Source organism: Solea solea, chromosome 13 (genome assembly GCF_958295425.1).
Source record: "Solea solea chromosome 13, fSolSol10.1, whole genome shotgun sequence".
In the NCBI taxonomy this organism is placed as follows: Eukaryota; Metazoa; Chordata; class Actinopteri; order Pleuronectiformes; family Soleidae; genus Solea; species Solea solea.
The window spans coordinates 5675836-5698854 of NC_081146.1; the positions used below are offsets into that span (position 1 = coordinate 5675836).

General features: G+C 40.3%; 3 protein-coding genes across 9 annotated transcripts; 2 read left to right on the plus strand and 1 right to left on the minus strand.

Annotated features, from left to right (window-relative positions):
* The first annotated feature begins 874 nt into the window (after positions 1–874).
* pex5 (peroxisomal biogenesis factor 5) lies at positions 875–11951 on the plus strand. 4 transcript variants are annotated; one of them, XM_058648407.1, is made up of 16 exons: positions 875–1098; positions 2323–2479; positions 2603–2641; positions 2748–2865; positions 2964–3110; positions 3302–3386; positions 3846–3936; positions 4219–4341; positions 6466–6567; positions 6806–6925; positions 8238–8381; positions 8560–8630; positions 8836–9063; positions 9149–9314; positions 9389–9546; positions 10719–11951. In XM_058648407.1, exons 2-16 carry the CDS (start codon positions 2366–2368, stop codon positions 10963–10965), a joined length of 1953 nt encoding a protein of 650 aa, XP_058504390.1. In that variant the 5' UTR covers positions 875–1098; positions 2323–2365; the 3' UTR covers positions 10966–11951. The 4 variants fall into 4 exon arrangements, with proteins under 4 accessions (XP_058504390.1, XP_058504392.1, XP_058504391.1 ...); XM_058648408.1 differs by having other exon boundaries at positions 876–1098; positions 6466–6549; XM_058648409.1 differs by lacking the exon at positions 4219–4341.
* Positions 11952–12624: 673 nt separating this feature from the next.
* Positions 12625–15518, plus strand: cdca3 (cell division cycle associated 3). The gene is made up of 6 exons (XM_058648545.1): positions 12625–12746; positions 13488–13638; positions 13745–13865; positions 13956–14879; positions 14979–15046; positions 15168–15518. The coding sequence occupies exons 2-6, from the start codon at positions 13507–13509 to the stop codon at positions 15258–15260; spliced, it is 1338 nt and encodes a 445-aa protein (XP_058504528.1). The 5' UTR covers positions 12625–12746; positions 13488–13506; the 3' UTR covers positions 15261–15518.
* A 125-nt stretch (positions 15519–15643) lies between these two features.
* Positions 15644–22080, minus strand: gnb3a (guanine nucleotide binding protein (G protein), beta polypeptide 3a). 4 transcript variants are annotated; one of them, XM_058648548.1, is made up of 10 exons: positions 21934–22080; positions 19932–20109; positions 18989–19110; positions 18715–18860; positions 18463–18526; positions 17674–17836; positions 17495–17561; positions 17197–17398; positions 16894–17110; positions 15644–16798 (listed from the first exon to the last, which is right to left on the minus strand). In XM_058648548.1, the coding sequence occupies exons 3-10, from the start codon at positions 19043–19045 to the stop codon at positions 16692–16694; spliced, it is 1023 nt and encodes a 340-aa protein (XP_058504531.1). In that variant the 5' UTR covers positions 19046–19110; positions 19932–20109; positions 21934–22080; the 3' UTR covers positions 15644–16691. The 4 variants fall into 4 exon arrangements, with proteins under 4 accessions (XP_058504531.1, XP_058504530.1, XP_058504529.1 ...); XM_058648547.1 differs by lacking the exon at positions 19932–20109; XM_058648546.1 differs by lacking the exons at positions 19932–20109; positions 21934–22080 and adding an exon at positions 19228–19324.
* Positions 22081–23019: the final 939 nt, after the last annotated feature.

Below are 23019 nucleotides of genomic sequence, written 5' to 3' on the forward strand. Positions count from 1 at the left end.
GTATAATTCTACATTTATGTCATTTGGAAATGTAAATTATTCTAATCTAAGAATGAAATGATAAAATGCTACTTACCTTTTCATGCATCTTTTAGTCAACCTAGTATTTTAGTATACAATCAGTAATAAAAGAGAGTATTGAAATCCATCCATCCTCTACCATGTTATCCTCCACATGAATCATTTACTGAAATATAATAAACAGATAATCCTATATAATTTAAAATAACATCTTTAAGCTAAAGTACAACATAAAACGGTCACTTATTTACAAAGTGTTAGTAAAATACAGTAAATACTGTAATCTGGGGTCTTTAGGGGCCCCAAAGAAAGGTCTGCATTGAATTTATTTATAACAAACAAAGAAACAGAAAACACTTGATGGTTGCTCATAACTTCGACATGTTATGGAGGTGCACAATTTCTGGCCTTGTCACCATTAAAACAAAAACAGCAACTAAAACAGTATAATTTAACATTGTTTTGTTATTGTGTACTTGAGGGGACACAGTTTGCAAAAAAAAAAAAGTGTAAAACAGGCCCCAGCCTTTTTAAGGGGAGGAAAATATAATTTACTGTCTCAAAAATGATCAGTGTATACAATGAATAATATGAAGTTACAGTGAAATAATAGCATTTATTTGCTCGCTAATGGGACACACCATCAAACTTCGCTGATAACGCTGATTTAATCAATACTCTTTTGTCATTTTTCATTTTCTTGAGTGGAATCCACGCGTAGGAATGCTGTTCCACCGTAATTTGAATGCGTATGCGCGCTTCCGCGGATGGGGACACGAATTATAACGAGAACTCGTACATTGACATTACACCGCTGACCTGCACTTACGTAAAGTCGTCTGAGAATGCAAAACCAACGTAACATTACGCGAGAACTCCGAGCGTCCACAGACGTGTTTTGTGGGTCATGGAGAAGGAAGGTAAATAAAAGAGCAACGCAAACGACGTTGGTGGCTGTTTTCACACGGTTCCCGGGAGGTTTGACGCGCTGGTTGCGGAAACTTGTGTCCTGAAAAGGGAGTAAAAACAGACGGAGAGGAGGGACGGACGGTTCGGCTCCAGCAGCAGCTGTCGGCGGTGAGATGAACACCATGCTACCCGTCTCTTCATGCCTCCGTTGCTCCATACTACAGCAGTCATCTCTGCACTAGCCCCTCTGTACAGGAGCTAGCCGCCACTGTTAGCTACCGTTAGCAGTAGTCGCTATTGATAATAGCTTAACGACTTATTAAATGTCGATATTTTTCTTTTTCAACTAGCTCTTTAATATGCTGCGTGTCGCCTTTAAACACCGAGTGAACGCAGACCAAGCTAACGTTAATGCAGATAATGACTGAACTAGAGTTAGCTTCCTCCTGCATTACAGACACTGACTGACACAGTGACAGTAGTTTGATTTAAAACCCGTGGGTCATTATCTGTATTCTGGCAGCGGGTTGCTTTGCAGATGCGTTTGTAAAATGTTTACAACAAAAGATGGAATATGTGTGATGGAGCTATTGTATGCAGTAGGTTCTGTGCATGCGAGTGTTTTAGTCACCTGTCTGAGATAGTGTATTAATATCTGACTAATCCTCTTTTACTTTGACCCTAATCATCATTCTGCAGCTGTTCACTGGGAATAAAATGTCCCTTTTGTATGTAGCTTGTTATTTGTTGCTTAAAGAGTCCACTTGTGGAATGGTAGAACTGTTCTGCAGGTTTTATAAATACTTGCCTATACAGTAAATAAGATGTTCAGTTTCTGTTTGACACTGTACTGTTTGACAGTAGCAAATAATACAAGAGGTTAACAAACTGTAAAAGTCAGTCACTTTGAAATTATTTAGCTTCCATTCCCAGCCATGTGTTACATTTAATTGTGGTATTTTTGTTAACAATATGATGATTTAGCTTTAAAAAAAAAAAAGAAAAAAGTTTTCCCTGTTAGTTTTTTGTTCTCACTCTAAAGGCTGCAATGGAATGTGCTGAACTAGTGGGACTGGAAGAGTGAAATGTGCAGTGAGTGTCTGTGTGCCTGATGAGACATCATGTCCACATTATTTATGGTTCAGCTTCAGTCAGGATATGGAAAAACAGCAGATGGAGGCATGGAGCTTGACTTTGCTAATGTGACACGAGGCGTGCAGTGTTGTGTGGACACCCTCGAGGGCTGAAGTTGCCTGAACATCGGCGATCAGAAAAACTAAAAATGTTGCTCTGTGCTTCATGGATGCTGTGAACTTTCTTGAACCCAGACTCAATTTTGTGGAATTTTCCAAAACAAAGAATGAGTAACACATCTCTTCACTCTTTTTGCAGTTCTCAGGTGATCTGATTGGGTTTGCCTCATCCTTGTGTTGCCATGGCGATGCGGGAGTTGGTGGAGGCAGAATGTGGGGGAGCCAATCCCCTCATGAAGCTGACCAGTCATATGAGCAAGGAAGGGGGGGCATGGCGGCACCGCTCGACACCGACAGTGAGTAATTTATAGATATCTGTTAAATGTTTAGTTCAAAGATGAATAGCTGCCATATTTTTCCAACCATATCTTAAATGTTGGCATGGGACTAATTTATTTTTATTTGAATTTTTATCCCAGATTCCCCCCACTCCTATTGAAATTGCAACAGAAGAAGAGGTTAGTACTGTATAATGCTGCATAATGTTTGATAAATATTCCTGCACACACTGTATGTCATTTCTTAAAACAGAAATAAAGCTGCCATTCTTTGTTTTTGTTGCAGCTGGTGAATGAGTTCCTTCAGGCCCCCCCACGACCCCCCCACACATTTGACATGGGTCAACTGCTGGAGGAGATGCAGCAAATTGACCAGCAAAGCTACAGACAAGCTCCACAGAGAGGTTCACCTTATTGAAATCATCATCATTATTGTTTTTATGCACATTTTGCATTCACGGTTCGGGTGTTGTGAACCATTATCTGCACTTTGGTTTCATAGCTCCAGATGTGGCAGCACTGGCTCTCTCTGGAGACTGGACGGCCGAGTTCCTCTCGGGTTCCGAATCTGCTTCTGCACCAGGCCTCATCGCTCTCGGTGATACAGCAGATGCTGATTGGACGAGAGAGTTTATTGCTGAGGCTGCAGGTTGGTGGAGTTTGTTTTACTTGCTTTCTCTTTTGTTCTGGAAACATACAGTGTAGTCTGCCATATATCAATTTCAGCTGACATCAAAGCTAATGTGCCTGACATGAATAATTTTGATCTTGCATCATCTGCCGTTTTTCTTTTTTTACAATGTGCCTCCCTGCTGTTTTTTGCTTTCTTTTCAAATCCAGATCCTGGGCGCTGGGCAGAGGAATATCTGGAGCAGTCGGAGGAGAAGTTGTGGCTTGGAGACCTGGGAGAAAAGGAAAATGAATGGTTAGAGTAGGGGTTAGGGGAATCGGATATAAAGTTTTGAAAATATGCAGATTTAAAAAAATAAATAAAAAATAGCTCCTTCAGCCACACTACAATAAATGTGGCGTGTAGACTACATATTTGTGGGAGAGTGAAAAAGAACAATGGCATGGGTAGCGAAAGGGTTTGAAAGCATGCCTAAACCCTGATAATATTCTTGTGCCTGTTGAATTTAAATCTTTCAAACTTTTAACCTTGACTGATGACATGGAGCGTGTCCAAGCATGAGCTCTTGTCAAAATCAAATGAAGCTTCTGAGCTGAAAGTGAAAGCTGCTGTGTAGTATTGGCCAGATGTCTAAGCACTGACCTCCAGAACTCACCTGTACAACATTTCATACAGTATATAGCATAAACTAGAACTGTTTCTTCTATAACTCCTCACATTTTAATGTTCATATTTTTGTCATTAACCTTGCAGGACAAAGGAGTATCAGGCAGGAGAGGAGCTCAGACAGACAGCCAATGAGCTTGTCTCAAAGGTTGATGACCCCAAGTTACAAAACACAGAGGTGAGCAGTATGTTTGTGGATTTCTGACTTTGCCATTGGATCCTTATGTAAAGCCTCACACCATTCATTTTACATATATGTCACCATATCCTTTCTCTTTGATTAGATTTTGTCTTTTGGCAGCATACTTCATTGTTTATGTTTTTTTTTCTCAAGGTCTTCTTGTGGGAAGAAAGTAGTTGGATTGGAAAAAAACTAGTGGTGTATTAGTATAAACCTGACCATTTAGTCATGGTAATGGTAAATGCTTTCTTGTTGTCATCTTTTTCCGTTGTTGTGTAGTTCCTGCGTTTCGTTAGGCAGATTGGAGAGGGCAGTGTCACAGTGGAGAACAGAGCAGACAGACAGCTCACAGATAAAGCTCAGGCCGTGGAGGCTCAGAACTGGGCCTCCAACCTCAACCAGGTACGAGTCACTGCCCACTGAGGAGGGGATGGTTGCGTCTGGGAATTCACTGGGGAAGCACTTTTTAGTTAACTTTAATACAGTATAGACTTGGCCTCGTGACTCATCACCCCAGTATCTGATGCAGAGTAACATTTTCCAGAAATGTAACCAAAAACAGCTTCTACACTGGCTGTAATATGAAGCTCATGGCTTCATAGCCGTGCAGATGGAATTTATTTAGCACAGAGAGGAATCTAAGAACTGTCAGCCTCTTCTCTTATACATTTAGTTTTTAATACACAGTCCAGCTTCAATTAAGTTATTTTGTTTTTATTTGGTTCTAAGTGTTACTCTGACTTAGCCCAACATTCAGTTAAGACATAAAAAGGCTGATGCCTGGTTTTGGATTGAACCTAATCAGGATACAGGAGATTCCAGTTCTACCCAGAAAAGAAAACAACAGATAAAAAGTTTGAAATGAAGAAATTTAAACTTTATTTACTGTAAAATGTAAGAGATGTAAGTCAAAATTATTTGTTAACAACTTATAATTACGATACGAATTCAAAAGTCAATATTGTGAGTCAACATTTTACAAAATTAAAGGAGAAGAGACAAAGGAAAGAGGAAGAAGAAGACAGTAATTCAACATTACTGATGCTAAATATCGTAAGACATACAACATAAAGTTTGATTTGGTATTGATACGTTTAAATGTGTCAAATAACATTATTAACTTTTTACTTGATAGATAGACATTTTGACACATAGCAGTTTTACTTTTTATTAGGGATGAAAAAGTGCCACAGAGTGGCATGTTTTGTTTTTGAATATAATGGACTAAAAGCTACCCAGGTTGTAGACTCTTTAACATGGCTTCATTATACTTGTAGTTACCCTCTAACATGTACTTTTCTTATTTTTTGACCTGCCTTCAAACTCCTGGCTTGCCATTCCCTCAATTAACAACTGCCATTCCTCCTGCTACTACTTAAAATGACTCCTACTATGCCTATGCCTCTAAAAACCCTCCTTACAAACTGCTCGCATCCTGAAACATTGCCACATAACCCACCACCACCATCCCACCTCGCCTTCTGCCTTAGTTCCTGATGGAGACAGGGGGAGGGAGTCTTCCCCTGGTTCCCCAAGAGAGGAATAAGAAGATTGAAAAAACTAAAGCTAAACAGGCAGAGAGGTGGGCCAAGGTCATCAGGCAGGTAGGACCTCTGTGGCCGTAGCAGCAATAGGTTTAATATTTTTATCTCCATTTATAAATTTTTATGGATGTCACAATCAGCTTCTGTGGCCCCCCGATCCATTACTTTTGAGTATCTGCCTGTATAAAGTCCAGATCCAATACGTGTCTTTGCTTATATAATAGAATGCACAGTACACAAAAAAAAAAGTAATTGTCGTTAAAATAAATAATATTCTTGACTGAGGTTTAGAGAGAAAGAAGAATCTCTGTCATCTGTCTGTACTGCCGCTGCTAGAGAAAAGGAGAGAAAGAGAGAGAGGGTGGGGGAGCCACCAGCTCTCTGTTAGCTAAACCAGCACTGTGTTGGATTGTGTTGATTGACACCAGAGCATTTAGGTTCATATTCTGCACAAACACGGAATATGTTGTTGTTGTGCTGACGTTCACTGACGCAGAGGGCAGAGTTTTATTAAAATATGTATGATTAAATGAAACGCAGCTAATATGATGGGGGAAATCGCCAATCTGCCATCAATTAAAAATGCTCACATTGGCTCCAGTCAGATACTTGAGATCAGGATCACGACATCCCCAATTGTTATGTTTTTGTTTTGCTGCTAGTGTTGTACTTTGTTATAGTTCTGATGAATAAGACACACTCAGCATTAAATTATTTTTTGCTGTTGCAACATGTTCTGTCTCAAAACCATAAGGAGTTGATTTAAAAAGAAAAGGAAGGAAAGGGAGAAAATTAGCTTTTTCTGTGCTGTGCTGTGCTGTGCTGTGCAGTGTCTTCCTTCATCGTTTCCACCATTTCATTCACTTTCCTCCTATATTTTTTGCTGTTTTAATGTAACCACCCTCAACTTAAATATGTTTTCATAGCTGCAGACATGAAGACTTCACTCTGTCACCCTGTCAATGCTCTTATTGCCGCTCAGGTGTCAGAAGAGTCAGCTGAAGCCTGGGTAGATGAGTTCACCACAACCGGACCAGTTTTCCAACAAGCCAAAGCTGCTGTGGAGGTGAGAGAAGCTCACAAGGTAAAGCTGCTGGGTATTAAATGGGAAGGTTACAGTGCATTGTGCCCTGGAAGTTGAAGTTTGAAATGGAGATTAAATAGCCAGTGTATCTTTCTTTTGACTTTGTTGTGCTCCAAAATACCATCATTACACACTCGTCTTCCATTAGGTTGGAAAACTAAAGGTCAAACGTGTAATACAGGATTGATATATGACGCGAGATGTGAGGTAATGATGTGTATCTCTGCCGCTTTGACAGAGTGATGTGGATTTCTGGGAGAAGCTGCAGGAGGAGTGGGAGGAGATGGCAAAGAGGGACGCAGAGAGCCACCCCTGGCTGTCTGACTTTGATCAGCTACTCAGTTCATCATACGACAAGGTAGATGTCAACCTGCTCACATCAACCAACTGCTGAGGAAGTTTTTACTGTATATGGGAGGATTTCAGCTATTTTCATAGCCCTGGAAGATATTTGATAACAGTGAATATTGCGTTGTTGATATGACTTTGCCATAATAAATCCATAACGTACATATAACATAGCTGCATTAGCATATCTAAAAATGGAGACTAGACTATTTGACTAAACTCCACAAAAACCCTTATTTCAGGTCAGGGTTATGGATCAGCATGTTGGTCCTCATTTGGTCTTTTTACTTTTCATTTGGCTACTTTCAGAGTGAGAGGGAGAATGGGAGTGAGGAAGGAAATACTTGGAGTTACTAGAAGTTAGCCAGTGTATTGTCTTATTTTTCACTAATGGATCACAACTACTCATTGCCATTTTGCTGCATGTTTTTCTGATGAAGCTCTTCCTGTAAAGCACAAAACCAACAATTCCAATAATTCCATGCTGCTTCCCACCTAGTTTGATGAGGGTGGGAAGCTGCATGATTCCATCGTCACACTAGGTATTTTGTTACCGTTCTGATTAAGAGCTAGCAGCAGAAATGCCATACTGTGCTTTTAAGTAATGGGTGTTGATATCTTTCTGCTTTGGGTTCAGTGCTAACATGTAATGTAATGCACTTCATTTCTATCACCTTTACAACGACCCACAGGTGCTTTACAAAATAAAAGCATTACAGACACGCAGCATAGTATCAGAACAAATTAATAAAATACTAATTGAAAACAGAAAAGGATTAAAAAAAAAACGGTGTCACTGCACTGCTGGGTATTAAAAGCCATACTTAATAAATATGTAACATTGACCCAGACAGTAGAAAAGCCTGTACAGACACATGAGGAAATTTAGCATGATTTTATTGATTTTATCTTAATGCCTCCCTTAAAAAACATTTCCTGTTTATCTCGATACAAAATATTTAATTTGAATTAAATGGAAACATAATTTAAATCCACATTCTCTTCTCATTTCTCTGCCCAAGCAATCGGTATAACATGTGAGAAAAAACAAAAAGAATAATTTTCCTTTATAGTAAGAAAGTAATTGTTGCATAAGCAACAGTTTACAGTTAAGCTCATTTATCATAGTTTATAGTTTGTGATATATATTTTGCAATATATACGTTGTGTATATCGATACTGCAATGATATCTTGTGCCTAAACTATGCACATGCATATCTGACTGAAAAGAATGCTGTATTTAGTTTGTTACTGCATGTGTGGTTCCCTGTTACAGAAATGAGCTCAGCAGCTTCTGTTTTTCTGCTCGTGTCCGTGACAGGGGTATCAGTTTGAAGACGACAACCCTTATTTATCCCATCCTGACCCTTTGTCAGAGGGAGTGAAGAGGATGGAGGCAGGAGACATTCCTGGTGCCGTACGCTTCTTTGAAAGCGCTGTACAGCGAGAGCCAGACAACCCGCTGGTGAGCCTCTGAGAAACCTGCAGTTTCAGTTGCATGTTTCAGTTTTTGAATTCATTTATTACTTTCAAAAACAGTTCAATAAATCTCATTACTTTTATTTTAAGTGGATCATCTCCCTGATAGAAAGCATTTGTCGTGATGCTTTGGTGTGGTTGCATCTGTTTTCTTTTAATTGCAGGCTTGGCAGTATCTGGGAACCTGTCAGGCAGAAAACGAGCAAGAATTTGCTGCAATCAGCGCCCTCCGCAGGTGAGAAATGACAATTGCAATATGAGAGTCATGATGACTGCAAAAAAATAAGATATTGGAGCTGGTCTGTTTCCTGTAAGGGATTTGGGGGAAATTCTGAATGATTATGAGTGATAATCAAAGGCTGCAATTGCAAAATGGTTTTCAATGAATCTAGATTAAATAGAATATTTATTTTCTGGCTTTTTTTACATTTTTCATACAGATGTATAGACCTGAAGAATGACAACCTGACTGCTCTGATGGCGTTGGCTGTCAGTTTTACTAATGAGTCGCTGCACAGGCAGGCCTGTGAGACCCTCCGTGATTGGCTAAAACACAATCCAAAATACCGCTCTGTTTGGGAGCACAGTGAACTCGAACAACAAACGGATGGTTCCAGGGACCGGGAGAAGGAGAAAGAGAGGGAGAGGTTCGGGTCACTGCTGCCAGAGTGAGTACACGTTAATTTTCTAGACTTTGTATACTACTATTGTAGTATTGAAATACTAACCTCTCACTGTCTTTCTGTTTTCTAGATCTTTGTTTACAGATGTCCAGTCGTTGTTCCTACGTGCAGCTAACTCTGACCCAGCCCAGGTGGATCCCCAGCTGCAGTGTGGTCTGGGGGTTCTCTTCAACCTCAGCGGAGAGTACGATAAGGCTGTAGACTGTTTTAGTGCTGCTCTCTCTGTCACGCCACAGGTTGGTGCAGAAGCCAATGCTGAGATCCTGATTTGTTTTTTTTGAATTCACCTTATCATCTTTCTCTCTACCAGGACTACCTGCTATGGAATAAGTTGGGTGCAACACTGGCCAACGGAAGTCGCTCAGAGGAGGCAGTGGCCGCCTACAGGAGAGCTCTGGAGCTGCAGCCAGGTTTCATCCGTAGTCGCTACAATTTGGGCATTAGCTGTGTCAACTTAGGAGCACAGAGGTAAAGAAACAGTATGTTTATTTATTGGTGTTAATTAGAAAAAATGATTCACAGTCCCTGATCAGACCCGGTATCAACATCCATCTCAGTCGATTCAATTAGAAGTAGTTGAGAAGCTGAGATCAAATCACATAAATCCACCAAAGTTTTGTATCATTATGACATCGTTTTGGGGAAAATGATGTCATAATCCCACCTCACTCTTGTCGTGGTCATACTCCTCCTCTTGTGTTTGGAGATTGGTTCTGGTTGGAATAAAGCTTTATTTTAAAAAACAACAACAAAGTTTGCACACAGCACACATGCCTTATGCACATGCTCGATGTCTTCTTCTGTGTTTGGTGTAGCAACATGACAGCGCCATGTATAGGCCTGGCATATGTACTACAGCGTGTCGAGTCATTTTATATAGATGAAGACGTTTCCTGAAACAATGCTGTGTTTATAGAAAACCTTTTCAAAATGAAAGAAAAATATCATTGATGTTTCGTTCTGTTTCCATGTGGATAGGACCTCATTCTAACACAAAGTGTGAAATGATGTACATAGAGCTGTCCAGTTTTGATCAGATCACCCATGATTGATGTTAATAATAGATGTGAACAGGGCCTTACATAGCAAATATGTATGTAAGAATTAATGAGATAGAAATAGTAAACATCTATATATAGTAACAAACGGAGGAATTGCCTGCTCACCCCTCCCTTTGTCAAATGGGAACGGAACTACAGTGTCCTTTTACATATCAGAGAGGATGTCCTATGTCTTTGTTTGTGTAGTTATAGTAAGCTTATGATTCAAAATGCACAAGATGGATGGCAGCCCCGCCCAAAGTAAGGCCCTTGCCCCTAAGTACAAAGCAATTATACATTTACTCAAAGATACTTATGGGTATTATGTTCAACTTTAACCAATAAACCCTCCTAAATTTTGCACATAGGACATTTTAAATACCTCTACCATTATTAGACTGAGTAAAGTCACAGTCAGAAGGATTGTGTGGTGGATAAAAACACTCGTAAAAACCTTAAGGTTGAATCACAATCCTGGTGTTCACAACACTACCTATGACCAAGGTGATTTTAATTGAGTTATTAACAGAATGTTGCAGCTAATGTAAGTGTTATCTATCTAAAAATAAGCTTTTCATCTTGTCCTGCTTCCCTCCTCAGAGAGGCAGTGGAGCACTTCCTCGAAGCTCTGTCTCTTCAGCGCCAGGCGTCAGGGGAAGGGGCGAGAGCAGTTCAGGGGCCTGGAGGTGCTGCAGCAACCATGATGTCGGACAACATCTGGTCTACCCTGCGCATGGCTCTCAGCATGATGGGGGAGAGCTCTCTGTATGGCGCTGCTGATCGCCGGGACTTGGACACATTATTGGCTCATTTTTGCCAGAGAGAAGTGGAAGGTGGGACTGAATGAAATACAGCCAGGAGTGGTGGGCTCATCATGTGTGAATGCGTTCTGCTGGGAGGTAAATGTTTGGCTGACTGAAGGAATCGGAATCAGAGTGGTGACGGTTAGCGAGAAAAGAGACACTGTGACTTACCTTCCATCCTAAGGACTTCATTTTGTGCTTGTATGTTTTAAACAACATCCATCAAATGTTGCAGTCTGTACTAGAAGAGAAATCAGCTGGCAGCAGTAATACAGTTATGTCGCTGTATTTGAAATGTTTGACAGTTCGTCCATTTCCTCCAACTCTGTTCATCTGGGGAACTGTTTTTTTAAATTTTTTTTTTAGATTTGTTCTCGATGAAGAAAGTAAATGAAAACGCATGAATGAATCACCTTTGATTTCACTAAGCGCCAGTGTGGACAGTCCTGTTAACTCGATGTTCTCATTTTGTTTCTCAACAGCAGGATGTAAATGAACTGTTTCTCTCTTTCTCTTGTGTCTCATCTCTTGTGTAAATTAAAGGTAAAGTGTTGCAATGACATTTAAAAAAAAAATAAATAAAAAAATTGTCTTGCTTTTTATCAAAAGCGCTTTCAAGAGAACAATTATAACAGTCCAGAGTACAAACACTAGTCAAAAGTTCAATAGTGGCTTGTTTTTCTGTTACCGATTAACCTATATATTATTTAAATTTTTTTAGTAATCATTTATCAGCCAGGACAACAAACTGACAACCAGCAGGACTGTTACTGTGTGTATGTGTGTACATTACAGTATGTGTGTGTTTTGGGGGTTTTGTGTGGGATATTAATCGTGCGTTAGGTCATATAATTGAAACATCGTTGATAATGATTCTGCAGGCTCTTATCTTGCCTTTTTTTCATAGCGCTCTTGTAAAACAACATGCTTCATTGTAAAATAATGCCATATTGTGTATTGTAAAATAATTGTTGCACTATAATTGTTTTCAGGCTAGTTTAATCCTGACTGCAATGTTTAATATAATATTCAGCAATAAAGCTTTGATTCCAAACCTGTTGATGATTTATTTGTTTTTTTAGGCTTAGTTTTTACAGACATTAAACAAAATGGCCAGGTGTCAGATGTACTGTACTGAAAATAAATGTTTATTTTAACTTACCTGATCAGAGAAAAGTGACCACAACTTCTATGCATTTAATAGCTGTTTTATAATAACTTAATTCCTGAAACTGAACTTCATTGTTCATTTATTCAAAATAAAGAAGATATTATTTTTATTATTACTATTATTATTATCATTATTATTATTATTGTTATTATTGTTATTATTAATAAATGTAAGCTTAGACAGTCTTTTGGGTTTGTATGAGTTAATGCATCTTTTTTAACAATATTTTTGTGATATTTTCAACCTCTATCTTCCATAGATAAATGTAGAAATGCATGCTTTGTTTTGTCCATTTTTCTCCCTAACCTCCCTAAAAAGAGTAACGTCTGTCCAGTTTGAATAGGGAGAGGCATGTTTGAACATAGTGTAATCCCTCAGTACACATGTGACAAACAGAACACGCATTCATATCAACTTTCAAATGTGTTTTCTGCAAGAAACCACGCCCACTCCTAAACCGCCGTGCTCCGAGCCTATCAGCGCCGAGGAGGCAGAGCGGAAGTGTGTGTTTATTGGCTCATTTAAAAAAAGAGTGTACGCAAAGCGCCATTTAAATGTTTTCAAACTCGTGAGTGAAATCACTTAGTTTTGAGTGTGGAGTCAGTGAAGGAGTTAAACTTTCGCGAAATATCGACTGGCTTTGTGTTATTTCAGGTATGTTGTGGTTCATGTCCGCTCATATAGTCTGTGTTTAAACTTTAGAGAAACTGTTTCAGTTTTAAAGGAAAACGAGGACACTCGATAACCGACCTCGTCTGTGTTAGCTTGTTGTTAGCTGTGTTTTACTACCCGTTACACTGCTTGTTATCGCGTTTGTATGCTATATATTCAGTGTTGTATATAACATGTGTAGGTGTCCGTTCAGTTCTGCTGCATAATGTGAAAGTACTTGTTTTTTGCTCAAATCTTCCTCTCTCGTATTTTAGGAATGTCTATGTAATTTTACGTACGTTTGTGTCACTGTGCTGTTCCTTTATTTTAAAATTCCAGTCATTTGTTTCATATTTTTCACTTTTTTTTTACAAAGTAAGTACAAGTAATCAGTCGAGCAGATTATTGTGGCCAGTTTTGCCTTTTTTGTAATTTGCAATTGGCTAGTTTTATTTGATATGTTTGTTCTCATTGAGGTCATTAAAATGTTTTTTTTATCCAAAAGTAAACATTTTTATGGCCATGTGTATGGATTATAGGTTATTTTGATTTGCAGTGTAAATGCAAAAAGCAGTATTGTCAGACATGTGATAGACTCAGTAAATTTACTCAGTAAATGTATATCAGTTAAGCAATTTTGTTTATCATTTGTTGTGAATAAACTGTCATTTCATAAAATGGTGCTTGTCAATGGCCAGGGAAAAACACATTGGTTGATCTCTAATTTCTTGTTATATTTTCCAGTTAACCTTCAGTAAGCATCATGGGATCCAGTGAGAGTAAGATGCCTGTATCTGCACCAATGAAACCAGAACCAGCTGTCAGGAAAAGTCACGCCAGCCACCTGATCGATCCACGCTCTCCTTCAACTAACGTCGACCGTACACCTATTCAGGTAGATAAATTTTTAGATTTCCGACCCAGACATAGTCCTACTGTAAGCTCAGAGGGAGCCATTTTAAAATGCTTCACACCATGTTTTTTTTTTTTTTTTTTTGCAGGTCATTGGGCCGGTGGCTAAATCTTCTGCTGTGGGGAAAAGTGAGTGTCCCCTGGCATTCACTGATCCCCGCTCACCGACTATTGGCATTGTCCGCACCCCTGTCAGAGAAGTCATGAGAGGTAACTATTGGGTAAAAAATAACTTTCAGCATGGTTCTTTTCCCCTCATAAATCATGTCAGACATGATGCTTTTAAACTTGTCTCCACAGCAAAAGTTGGGTCCTTTGCTCGCCGCCTGGGCATGCTTTTCCACAACGAATCTGAAGGCAAATTCACTGAAGCGCCTCAGAAATGCTTCAGTGATGCTGTGGAGGAGGAGGTAGTCTACAAGGATGAGGAGCTGGCTTCCACTGAGCCCCTCCTGACTCCTCAACCTTCTCAAACCTACAGCTCCTTGGCTGAACATGCTAACCTACTCGCCACTCCTGTGCTTGGGCTGCCACAGAGTGTGTGTACTTCAAGCCCCTTTGTGGTTCTTGAGGTGCAGGTAGAAACAGTAGATGTTAGTTTGGAGGAGGCAGAAGAAGCAAGAGAGTCTCCTCTTCACAAGAGACTAAGCATGAGCCTGATAACTTGCCATGAGGGAGCGCCTTCATCACAGGTCTTGGCTGAGGTGCATCATGACAGCACTTCTTCTGCAGTACCTGACGTGGCAGTGGAACTACTCGGGGATGGTGTGGATCATTCTTATGGCGTTCCTTCAATCACAGTTGAACCCGAGTCCCAAGCTGAGCCTTCACCAACCTCTGTAGTAGGTGATTCTCCTGTTCAGGTGCCCTCTGTACAGCCAGAGGAAGCAGAAATACCACCATCCTCTGAGGAAACAAAAGAGCTTGCCGAAGGAAACTCTTTGCCCCCTGCAGCTGTTTCTTCAGAGCCGCCAACCAACAACAACCTAGAGCAGCCACAGCTCTGCAGTGGCATCCGCTGCCCCACCTTTGACTCAAAGAGTCCCAGTCAGGTGGTGTTTAAGCCGCAGTGGTTGGGAAAAGGCTTTGGTGGCACTGGACTGAGAGCCAGAGGAGTGCAGGGGCAGAATGCCAAGAGAGGCTCCTCCCCCCTCGCCGTCCGTTTGGCCGTTAAGAATACAACCAACGAAAATAAGGGACACTATGGGAAAGTCAAGCAGAAAGGTGTGTAGTGGTGAAGTTTTTTTTTTTTACTCCTGTCACCTACAAACAGGATGTTGTCGTTTGATCGATGTCTGACTTTTTTTCTTTTTACTATTCTAGGTTCAGAGGGCCGCTCACCTCTGCAGATCCTTAAGGAGACCAACTCCCCCAGGGACCAACGTTCTCAGGTATTGTGATCCCTATGCTCCTTTCACACCAGCTTTACAAAGTAATGCTCATTTTAATTGTTCTAAAGTGAATCCTAACACAATGTGAATTCATTGTTGTGGTAATGTATTTTTTTTCTAGATGAAGCTGAAGGTGTCCACTCCAGACCGACAGAGGCCTGGACTGATGGACCGCAGAGTGCTGGCAGTTGCTGTGGATAAAGAGAACAGATGATGCACTGCAGCACTGTGTACATTCCTGCCACTTGTTCATCTCTTAAAACATGCTTTTATGTGTACAGTTCTCTTAAGCAGATTTTTCTTGTGTTTTTTGCCATTTGTGAATATTTCTTTGGACCGTAAATATAAATAAAATTATTATTTTAGCTTTAAATCTGTTTATCAGTTATCAAGTACTTCCTGTCGTCCTACTGTGCTTCTTGTGTTTTTTGAAATTTTTTGTTACATTTTAAATAAAACGGCGTTAAAAATACTTTTTTCCTTTCTTTTTTTTTTTTTTTTTAAAGTTCCCCAAGTCTATTGAACTGACTTTTAAAATTGTGCATTAGCATTTGTATCTAGTAGGACAGACGAGTTGTATTATAAGTCCACTTGTCAAAAATAAACACTAGACTTTTAATGCAGTATCCCAGGTTTATTAGACAGTTTTTAAGAAAGGTGAAATTGCTTTACTCGCACAGTGTATATTGAAAACAGTCCAAATTGCAGGGCATGGAGTTCAGAGGTTTTGTGTACTTGACACAAAACTTTCAAGACTATCATGCAGAGGAAAGACAGGTCATGTCCAGATTCAGAAGAACTCAAACACACAGTAGCAGTTATCCTCCGGGGGGAAACCAGCACTCGTACGAAGAGTCCTATTAGTCTTATTTTGTTAGTGCTTAATGAACCATTAAAATCATTTTATCATCCCATCTTGTCGGTTCAACAGTTTGCACAAAGCACTTTTCTGGTCTGACCTGAGTTAGGATCAGAAGCCAAATCCTGGTAAATATTGTCCAAATATTTTCAATCACATACAAAACAACTCAAACACTAATGTAGACATCTGCATACTATAACTTCATTTATACTTAAAATGAGGAAGTGACAGGTATTAAAATGTAAGCATCTAGGGAATCTACCGAAGCTAAGAACAAACAAAAGTCAGAAACAAAAATGCTCTTATTACTTAAATAAACACAAACTTATGCTTTCATACAGCATTTTAGTAGAGCTCGTGTAAACCTACACAGGCTGGTTCTGGACCCATATTCACTTCTATCCTGTCCAGTGTGCTACCATTTCAAATTTGGCAACTGTTCTCATTGGGTGAGATTTGAAATTCTGCAACAGAACGTTACTATTTTGAACCACAAAATAATTCACCATTAAGAGGAATCGTCTTTTCTGATATCCTGTACCCCATGACCCCCCAAATTCACCCATAATGCTAAAAGAAAGGAGAGAGCACAATGTGACAGAGAGAGGAGAAACCTTTCACATTACAGCCCCTCTCCAACATTAGATAGGACTTGGCACAATTAAAATACCATCCTTTCACCCTGTGTGACTCCTCATCCCTTCCTCTAACTCCAATTTCTTTTTCAATTTCTCCCAGGCAGATGTTAACGTCTCTCCTCCTGCTCACTGATGAGGAATGACCTCAGTTCCAGATCTTGAGGAAGCTGTCCCAGGATCCTGTGCAGCACGCCATGCCATCTGAGGATACTCCAATACAGCTCACTCTGTTATCGTGACCAGCCAGCACTCCTGTGTCACCACAAGGAAGACAAGAGACGGTGTAAGTATCACTGGATAACCAGTGAGGTTTCTATCCAGCTTTCATGTTTTCCACCTGTACTCACCAACTCTCTCTGCTTTCAGTGAGTCCCAGATGTTGACGTTGAAGTCGTCATAGCCGGCCAGTATCAAACGTCCAGACAGGGAGGGAGCCAGTGAGGTCACCCCACACATGATGCCGGAGTCCTGGTAGGTGATGAGCTCCTGGTCTGCTCGCAGGTCATACAACTTACAGGTTGCATCATCGGACCCAGTTATTATTGCATTTCCATTTGGGAAGAACTGGAGAAAACACACGCATTAGATTAGAAACTAGGTCGCCTTCAAGAGAAAGATTTTGGTAATCTATAAATGATATTCATTCCCACCCCAATTGAGTTGATGTCGCTCTCATGGCCTCCAAAGGTCTGCCTGCATTGACCCTCCCTGATGTCCCATAGCTTGGCCGTGTAGTCACACGCCCCTGAGATGAAAAAATTGAAGTCCGGGGACACGGCCAGGGACATGCAGTCTCCCTGGTGTCCTGTGAAGATGGTCTTTTCGGTTCCTGTCTCAATGTCCCATAATACGCTAAATGAAGGCAAAGACAGCGTTCATTTTAGCTACACAGGCTTTGGGAAGATGCAGCAGACTTTTAAAGTACGCTCAATCATCCTAATTTCTTACCAAGTGCAGTCCCCAGAGCTGGTGATGATCTCAGAGTCATTAAGGAAACGACAGCAGGACAGGTAACCTGGGCAACCAAAAAAAGCTTATATGAGAAACCATAGAACGTCCCGCGCACGTCCAACATCTAGGCATCGGTGACTTCAAGATTCTGTATTTCACAATCTGTGTCGTCTGACCTGTGTGTGCTGCCAGCTCACGCATGACCTTGACGTTCCCGTCCTTGCCCTTGAGGTTGTAGATGGAGCACATGTTGTCCAGACCACCACAAGCCACGAAGTTCCCCGAAGGTGCATAGGCACAAGTCATTACCCATGATGACTTGAGAGGGATGGCATTCACCTAGGATCACAAATGGGACTGTTTAAGCTCTTGTCTTCAACAAAAAGAAAGAGTTAGAAAATACTGTTTAAATCATGTGTTTGATTGGAAGCTAGAAATCATTAGATGAGCTAAAAACTTGTTTCATCAGGTTGTTATTATTGGTTCTACAGGAGAACACTATTTTCTGCTGAAGTTTGTAGGTTTGTTGACAAAAGTCAACAAATCTCTCAGATTCAGAGAAAAGTAAGTTGTGTTTTTAAACAATAAATGTTTGCTAAAGTTATATCATTCATTTAACATACTGTAATGTCACACGTACTTTTCCAAGTTATCTTAACAACCTGTTGCGGTTTGGTATGGTTGTTATTCAAATCTCATTTTTATTTCGAGTGAGATATGAGGGTTCAGATTCACCACACTGCTTTAAACATCATTTTAACACTGATTCACATGTGCATAATTATCCAATTTGTATCATCCATTTTGTAAAACATCCCAAAGTGTCATTATCTGTGTTCAAAATGACAAATAATTCAGCACAGCTTTAATGAAGCAGGTGAGCTGAGTTTGTGAGCATTAAATGTCACAGTTACATCTGCCTTCTTCCAACAATTAGGACTTTTAAGTCTTTTATTCAAACTCACCTTATTGGTCGTGATGCTGTCCCACACTATGAGTTTTCCATCTTGTGACGCACTGACACACAGCCTGGTGGAGTTAACATCAAAAATGACAGCGTGAGAAGCTGAAACATTTGTACTTTAAACACATTCACATTTTACAAGTTTAAATCAATACTTGTAATCCACCTCTCTGTATTCTAATTGTGTGCTAAATTTGATACGGTAAAACAGCAGGTGTTCTTTCAGCGTGTGTACAATATGCTGTGTATTTACTTGGAGTCAGTGCCCCAGTGCATTGCGTAGATCTTGGCAAGGTGACCTCTTAGTGTTTTCCTAGTCTTCATCTGGACACGGCCCACCACAGTGACCCCGGCCACTGCCTCCTGCAGCGTGGTGTCCTGCACTGCCTTACGTGCTGCCTACAGTATATGGAGAGCAGACGCATGCAGTGTACAGAGGGGATCAGGTCACTCCCAGTCACATTGATAAGACTGATAATCATACTGCTTTCTTGATCGCTCACAAATGACAAGAGGAGCCTACTTACAGTGATCTGGTCCTTTAGATTGTCCGCCTCCTTTCTCAATTGCTCCATTTCCCCCATGGTGATGGTTTCTGGGTATGTTCACTAATGCAGACTGGGAGAGAAGTCAGGAGAGCAGATAACCCCTGAAATGAGGAAGAAAAAGAGACAAAAAAAGAAGAGACAAATGACAAGAAATATTATTTTAAAGGAGTCAAGATTCATACCTTTATGCTCCATACGAGAATTGCACCTGCACGTACCTGAGCAATTTAAAGCCTCTCTAACTCCAAACTCCAAGTAAGTGCTATTTTGCAAGTCAAACTGGCCCTTGTCTGCTTTGCAAACTATAAACACGCAGGAGCACACAGAAACCCACAAAACACGCCTACACATGCATTCACTGACACGCACACGCACACACACCAATACATGTGGACCGCATGAATATTCGAGCATGACATTAACAGCAAAAGTATTTGCTGTTCGGCTGAAGTTGAGAGCACACATCCTCACCCTGAAATGTACACACAAACCAGAATGTCCTGAAATGCTTAATGTCATTTCGTGTATCAGCCCTCAGCCAGTCACCTCGCACTTCACAGCAAATTCACAAATACTGACAGGGGAGTGTGTTCCACTTAACACGTCAGTGCACACAAGAATAATGTTAATGGTTATTGAATTTAGTAATGTCATAATTAAAGAAGCAATCACCTAATGGACGAACCCACACAGTGTGACAAATGTAATCGAGGCACAAGTGGAAAAAGGCAGAGTCACGATCTCTGTGTTGATTTTACAGAAACAGAGCAATGCAGAGAGAAGAGCACAACACATGACAGTAACTTCATCATGACACGGCACAAAAAAACCAAGAATAACAGAACAACACTCCGCTTTCTCCTCATGTACACAAATGACTCATGTCTTACAAATTGCCATGATGGTATCTTCTTTATCTTACCTCAAATCTGACAGGACTGGACTTGTGATGATCTTATTGTTTGCAGCAATCTCTCTGTCTCTCTCTCCCCTTCTCACTATTTGAATGAGTATCCCTGTCAAAACACATGACCCAGTGGATTTGCCTCTAATTTGGTTGAAGTGAAAGGGAGAGGAGGGGAGTGAAGGTGAGAATGGTGCTGTAAAAGAAAGAGATTGCCTTTAATTGTTTGTCACTCTGCTGCTTAAATTGAATTAGAGATGTGATAAAAACTAAAATTAGAGTGTTGATTTTGTTTGGGGTTTATTGTAGTGCAATGCTCCAGAACACCTCAGCAGATACTGTGTGGGTGTCCCATCTAAAGCTGCCTGTACTCCAATTCTCCCTGAAGTTGGGAACAGGGGATTTTAGGCCTTTGTTCCAGGTGGGAAATTGCTTTGAAAATAAGTGTTGTAATGAATGCCTGAGTGTTTTTTTTTAGTCGTGCTATTACCCTTTTGCCATTCTGTTCCGGGGAACCTGCCATTGTTCTGTGTGATTAAATGACGGCTGGGTTTTGGTGGATGTTGAAGTGCATTAACACAGCCAGAGAAAAGTGGAGGCAAAGGGGGGGGGGGGGATGCGAGTGAGTTATAAATCCTACTGGCTGAGATTTTAAGGGAAGCCTTTTGAATCAAATCTGCTCTCATCCGATTACTGACTGCTCTTTGCATCTGGATAAGAGATGGGGGAAAGGATGGGGGGAGCAGATAGTGGGATGAGAATGAGGGCGGGGGCAGATGGACGAGGTGGATGGTGATAGAGGGAGTTAGGAACATGATTTTCTGCAGTTTACACCTGATATTCTGCAGTTTACACCTTATGTCATTCTACCAGTCACCGGTCAGAGTGCTGTGTTTACTGCACCAACAAAATAATTTAAGTTATGAGTGGAAATTCTTGAAAATATGGCTCCTGTTTGTTTGATTTAAAAGACCATATAGCTAGAACATTGTAGTTGCCATGCTTTATATTTGCTATACTAGCAGTCCATGTGAATACTAAACAAACAGATGGGCTGTACCAGGGTTGTATGTATATGTATACATATATATATATATATATATATATATATATATATATATATATATATATATATATGTATACCAACATTAGCTTTTGCTATGTTGTTAGCCCTCTAGTGGGGGCACTCTGTTGAGTAAAGAATCTCCAGGTGTAAGATTGTAGTAAATGACCACAAGACCTGCTTTATGGTAATACTGGAGTTGTGTCGCGTCTTTAATTTGCTGGACCAACCAAAAAAATCTGTCTGGTTCTTTTCATCCATGGTCAATTATTCAGTAGTTTACAAAAGCCTCACTTGATCCTGAGATATGTCAGTATTGTAGTGTAGGATCACACTCTGTAATAGAAGATTGTATCCAAAACAACCCAGGGTTAATGTGAATAACAAGTCATTGTTTCTGCTTAGAGCAGTGGTGAAGATTAAGAGTAAGATTGATTCTATATTTTACACTCTTTCAACTGTTTACCATAGTTGTTGTTGTGCAGCTTTTGTGTGGCAGTAATGGGAATCAGACCACAAATAAATGTGTTTATTTACTCAGAGTATCAATGAAAAACCAGTGCAGTGTGTTGATCCTATGTAAATCCTTCTGCTGCGTGTGCCACAAACTAAACTAAAGATAAAACACAAACAAGCTTGTAAAGCGCGTTTCAACAGAATGTTGATTTGCATGTCCATACTTTTCCAGTGTTAGTCCTACGCTCTGTTCAAGATCACAAGTACTTTGTGATGTAACGATTTGACTTTAAAGAATATATTGACTCAACACTTTAAAATAACTCTTTAACACTTAAGGATATTCTAAAAGTATTAACAGTAACATTTATTTTCAGACTTTTCGATCTGACCCTTTGAATCTGATTCAATAACTGAGCAGGATGAAAGAACTACACACACACACACACACACACACACACAGTCAACTACTAAGAACATTGAGTAAAACACTCTACTCACCAGTGAGGAAACTCCTCTCAAGGTGTGTTGGTTGATCTTCAGTCACTCTTCTTCCAATGCTCTCCCTCAGGTCGTTATCATAAGTTTAGCTTCTGGAATCACTCAGTGAGATATTCCTCCGTCACTCTCTCCACTGCTCCTATGAGGAACAGATGAGGATTGGAGGGATGAAGGGAGATCAGTGATGAAGGGATAAAACCCTGGGATGGACAGAAAGAGGGGTAGGAGGGAGTGGAGTGGAGTAGAGTGCAGTGGGCCGGGGTGGGGGTGAATGATACAGAACGGCAGAGGAGACAGTCGGGGAAACCAAACAAGGTGCAGATCATGGTTAGTGGGTCACAAGACACAAGCTCGGGTGAATCCGCATCAAAAACCAAGAGATGGAAATCATGGAGGGGAGGGGAAAGAAGATAAATAGAGGACCTGGGAGCATGGCTTTTTATGGTGCTGAGGTAGTCTTTAATAGATCCATGACTGGCAGAGGGGTTTGTGTTTTGTAAACCTGAGGTTAAGCTAATATTAGAACATTTGGGGCAGAGAGGAAGACTTGGCAGAGCAGCGATCACACAGTATACACCAATAATGTAAGACATGACTGCAGGATTCAGGGGAATGATCTTTCTGGTCCATTCATAAAATGTTCACAGATGTACGCTTAAAGGATAAGTGCTGCTGTGATCTTTACGGTACAGTTTAGTGTCAAAATACACATTTTCATTTGATGTTTGTAATTAAAAAGGGCACAAATACCTTCACTGATCCCTCTATTTCACTCGTTTTGGCCTAGATTTAACCTCTCATGGCATCTTAAAATAAACACCCTAAACTTTGAGCTTCCTAAAAGTTCACTGTATAACATATAATATATAACATATAACATATAACAACGTTTGGTTTTAGAAAAAAGCTTTGTGCACTTTAGGGAAGGGCCTTGCTGTGTGGAGGCCACCATCTTGTGCCACAGTGTCTCTACAGCAGAGCACGTGTGTTGTGTTTTGAAGCAGAAGCTTACTACAGAAAAGACAAACAGCTCTTCTCACACAAACCAACAAAGAAGGAGGAAACTCTTCTTTGCAGTCTCATTAT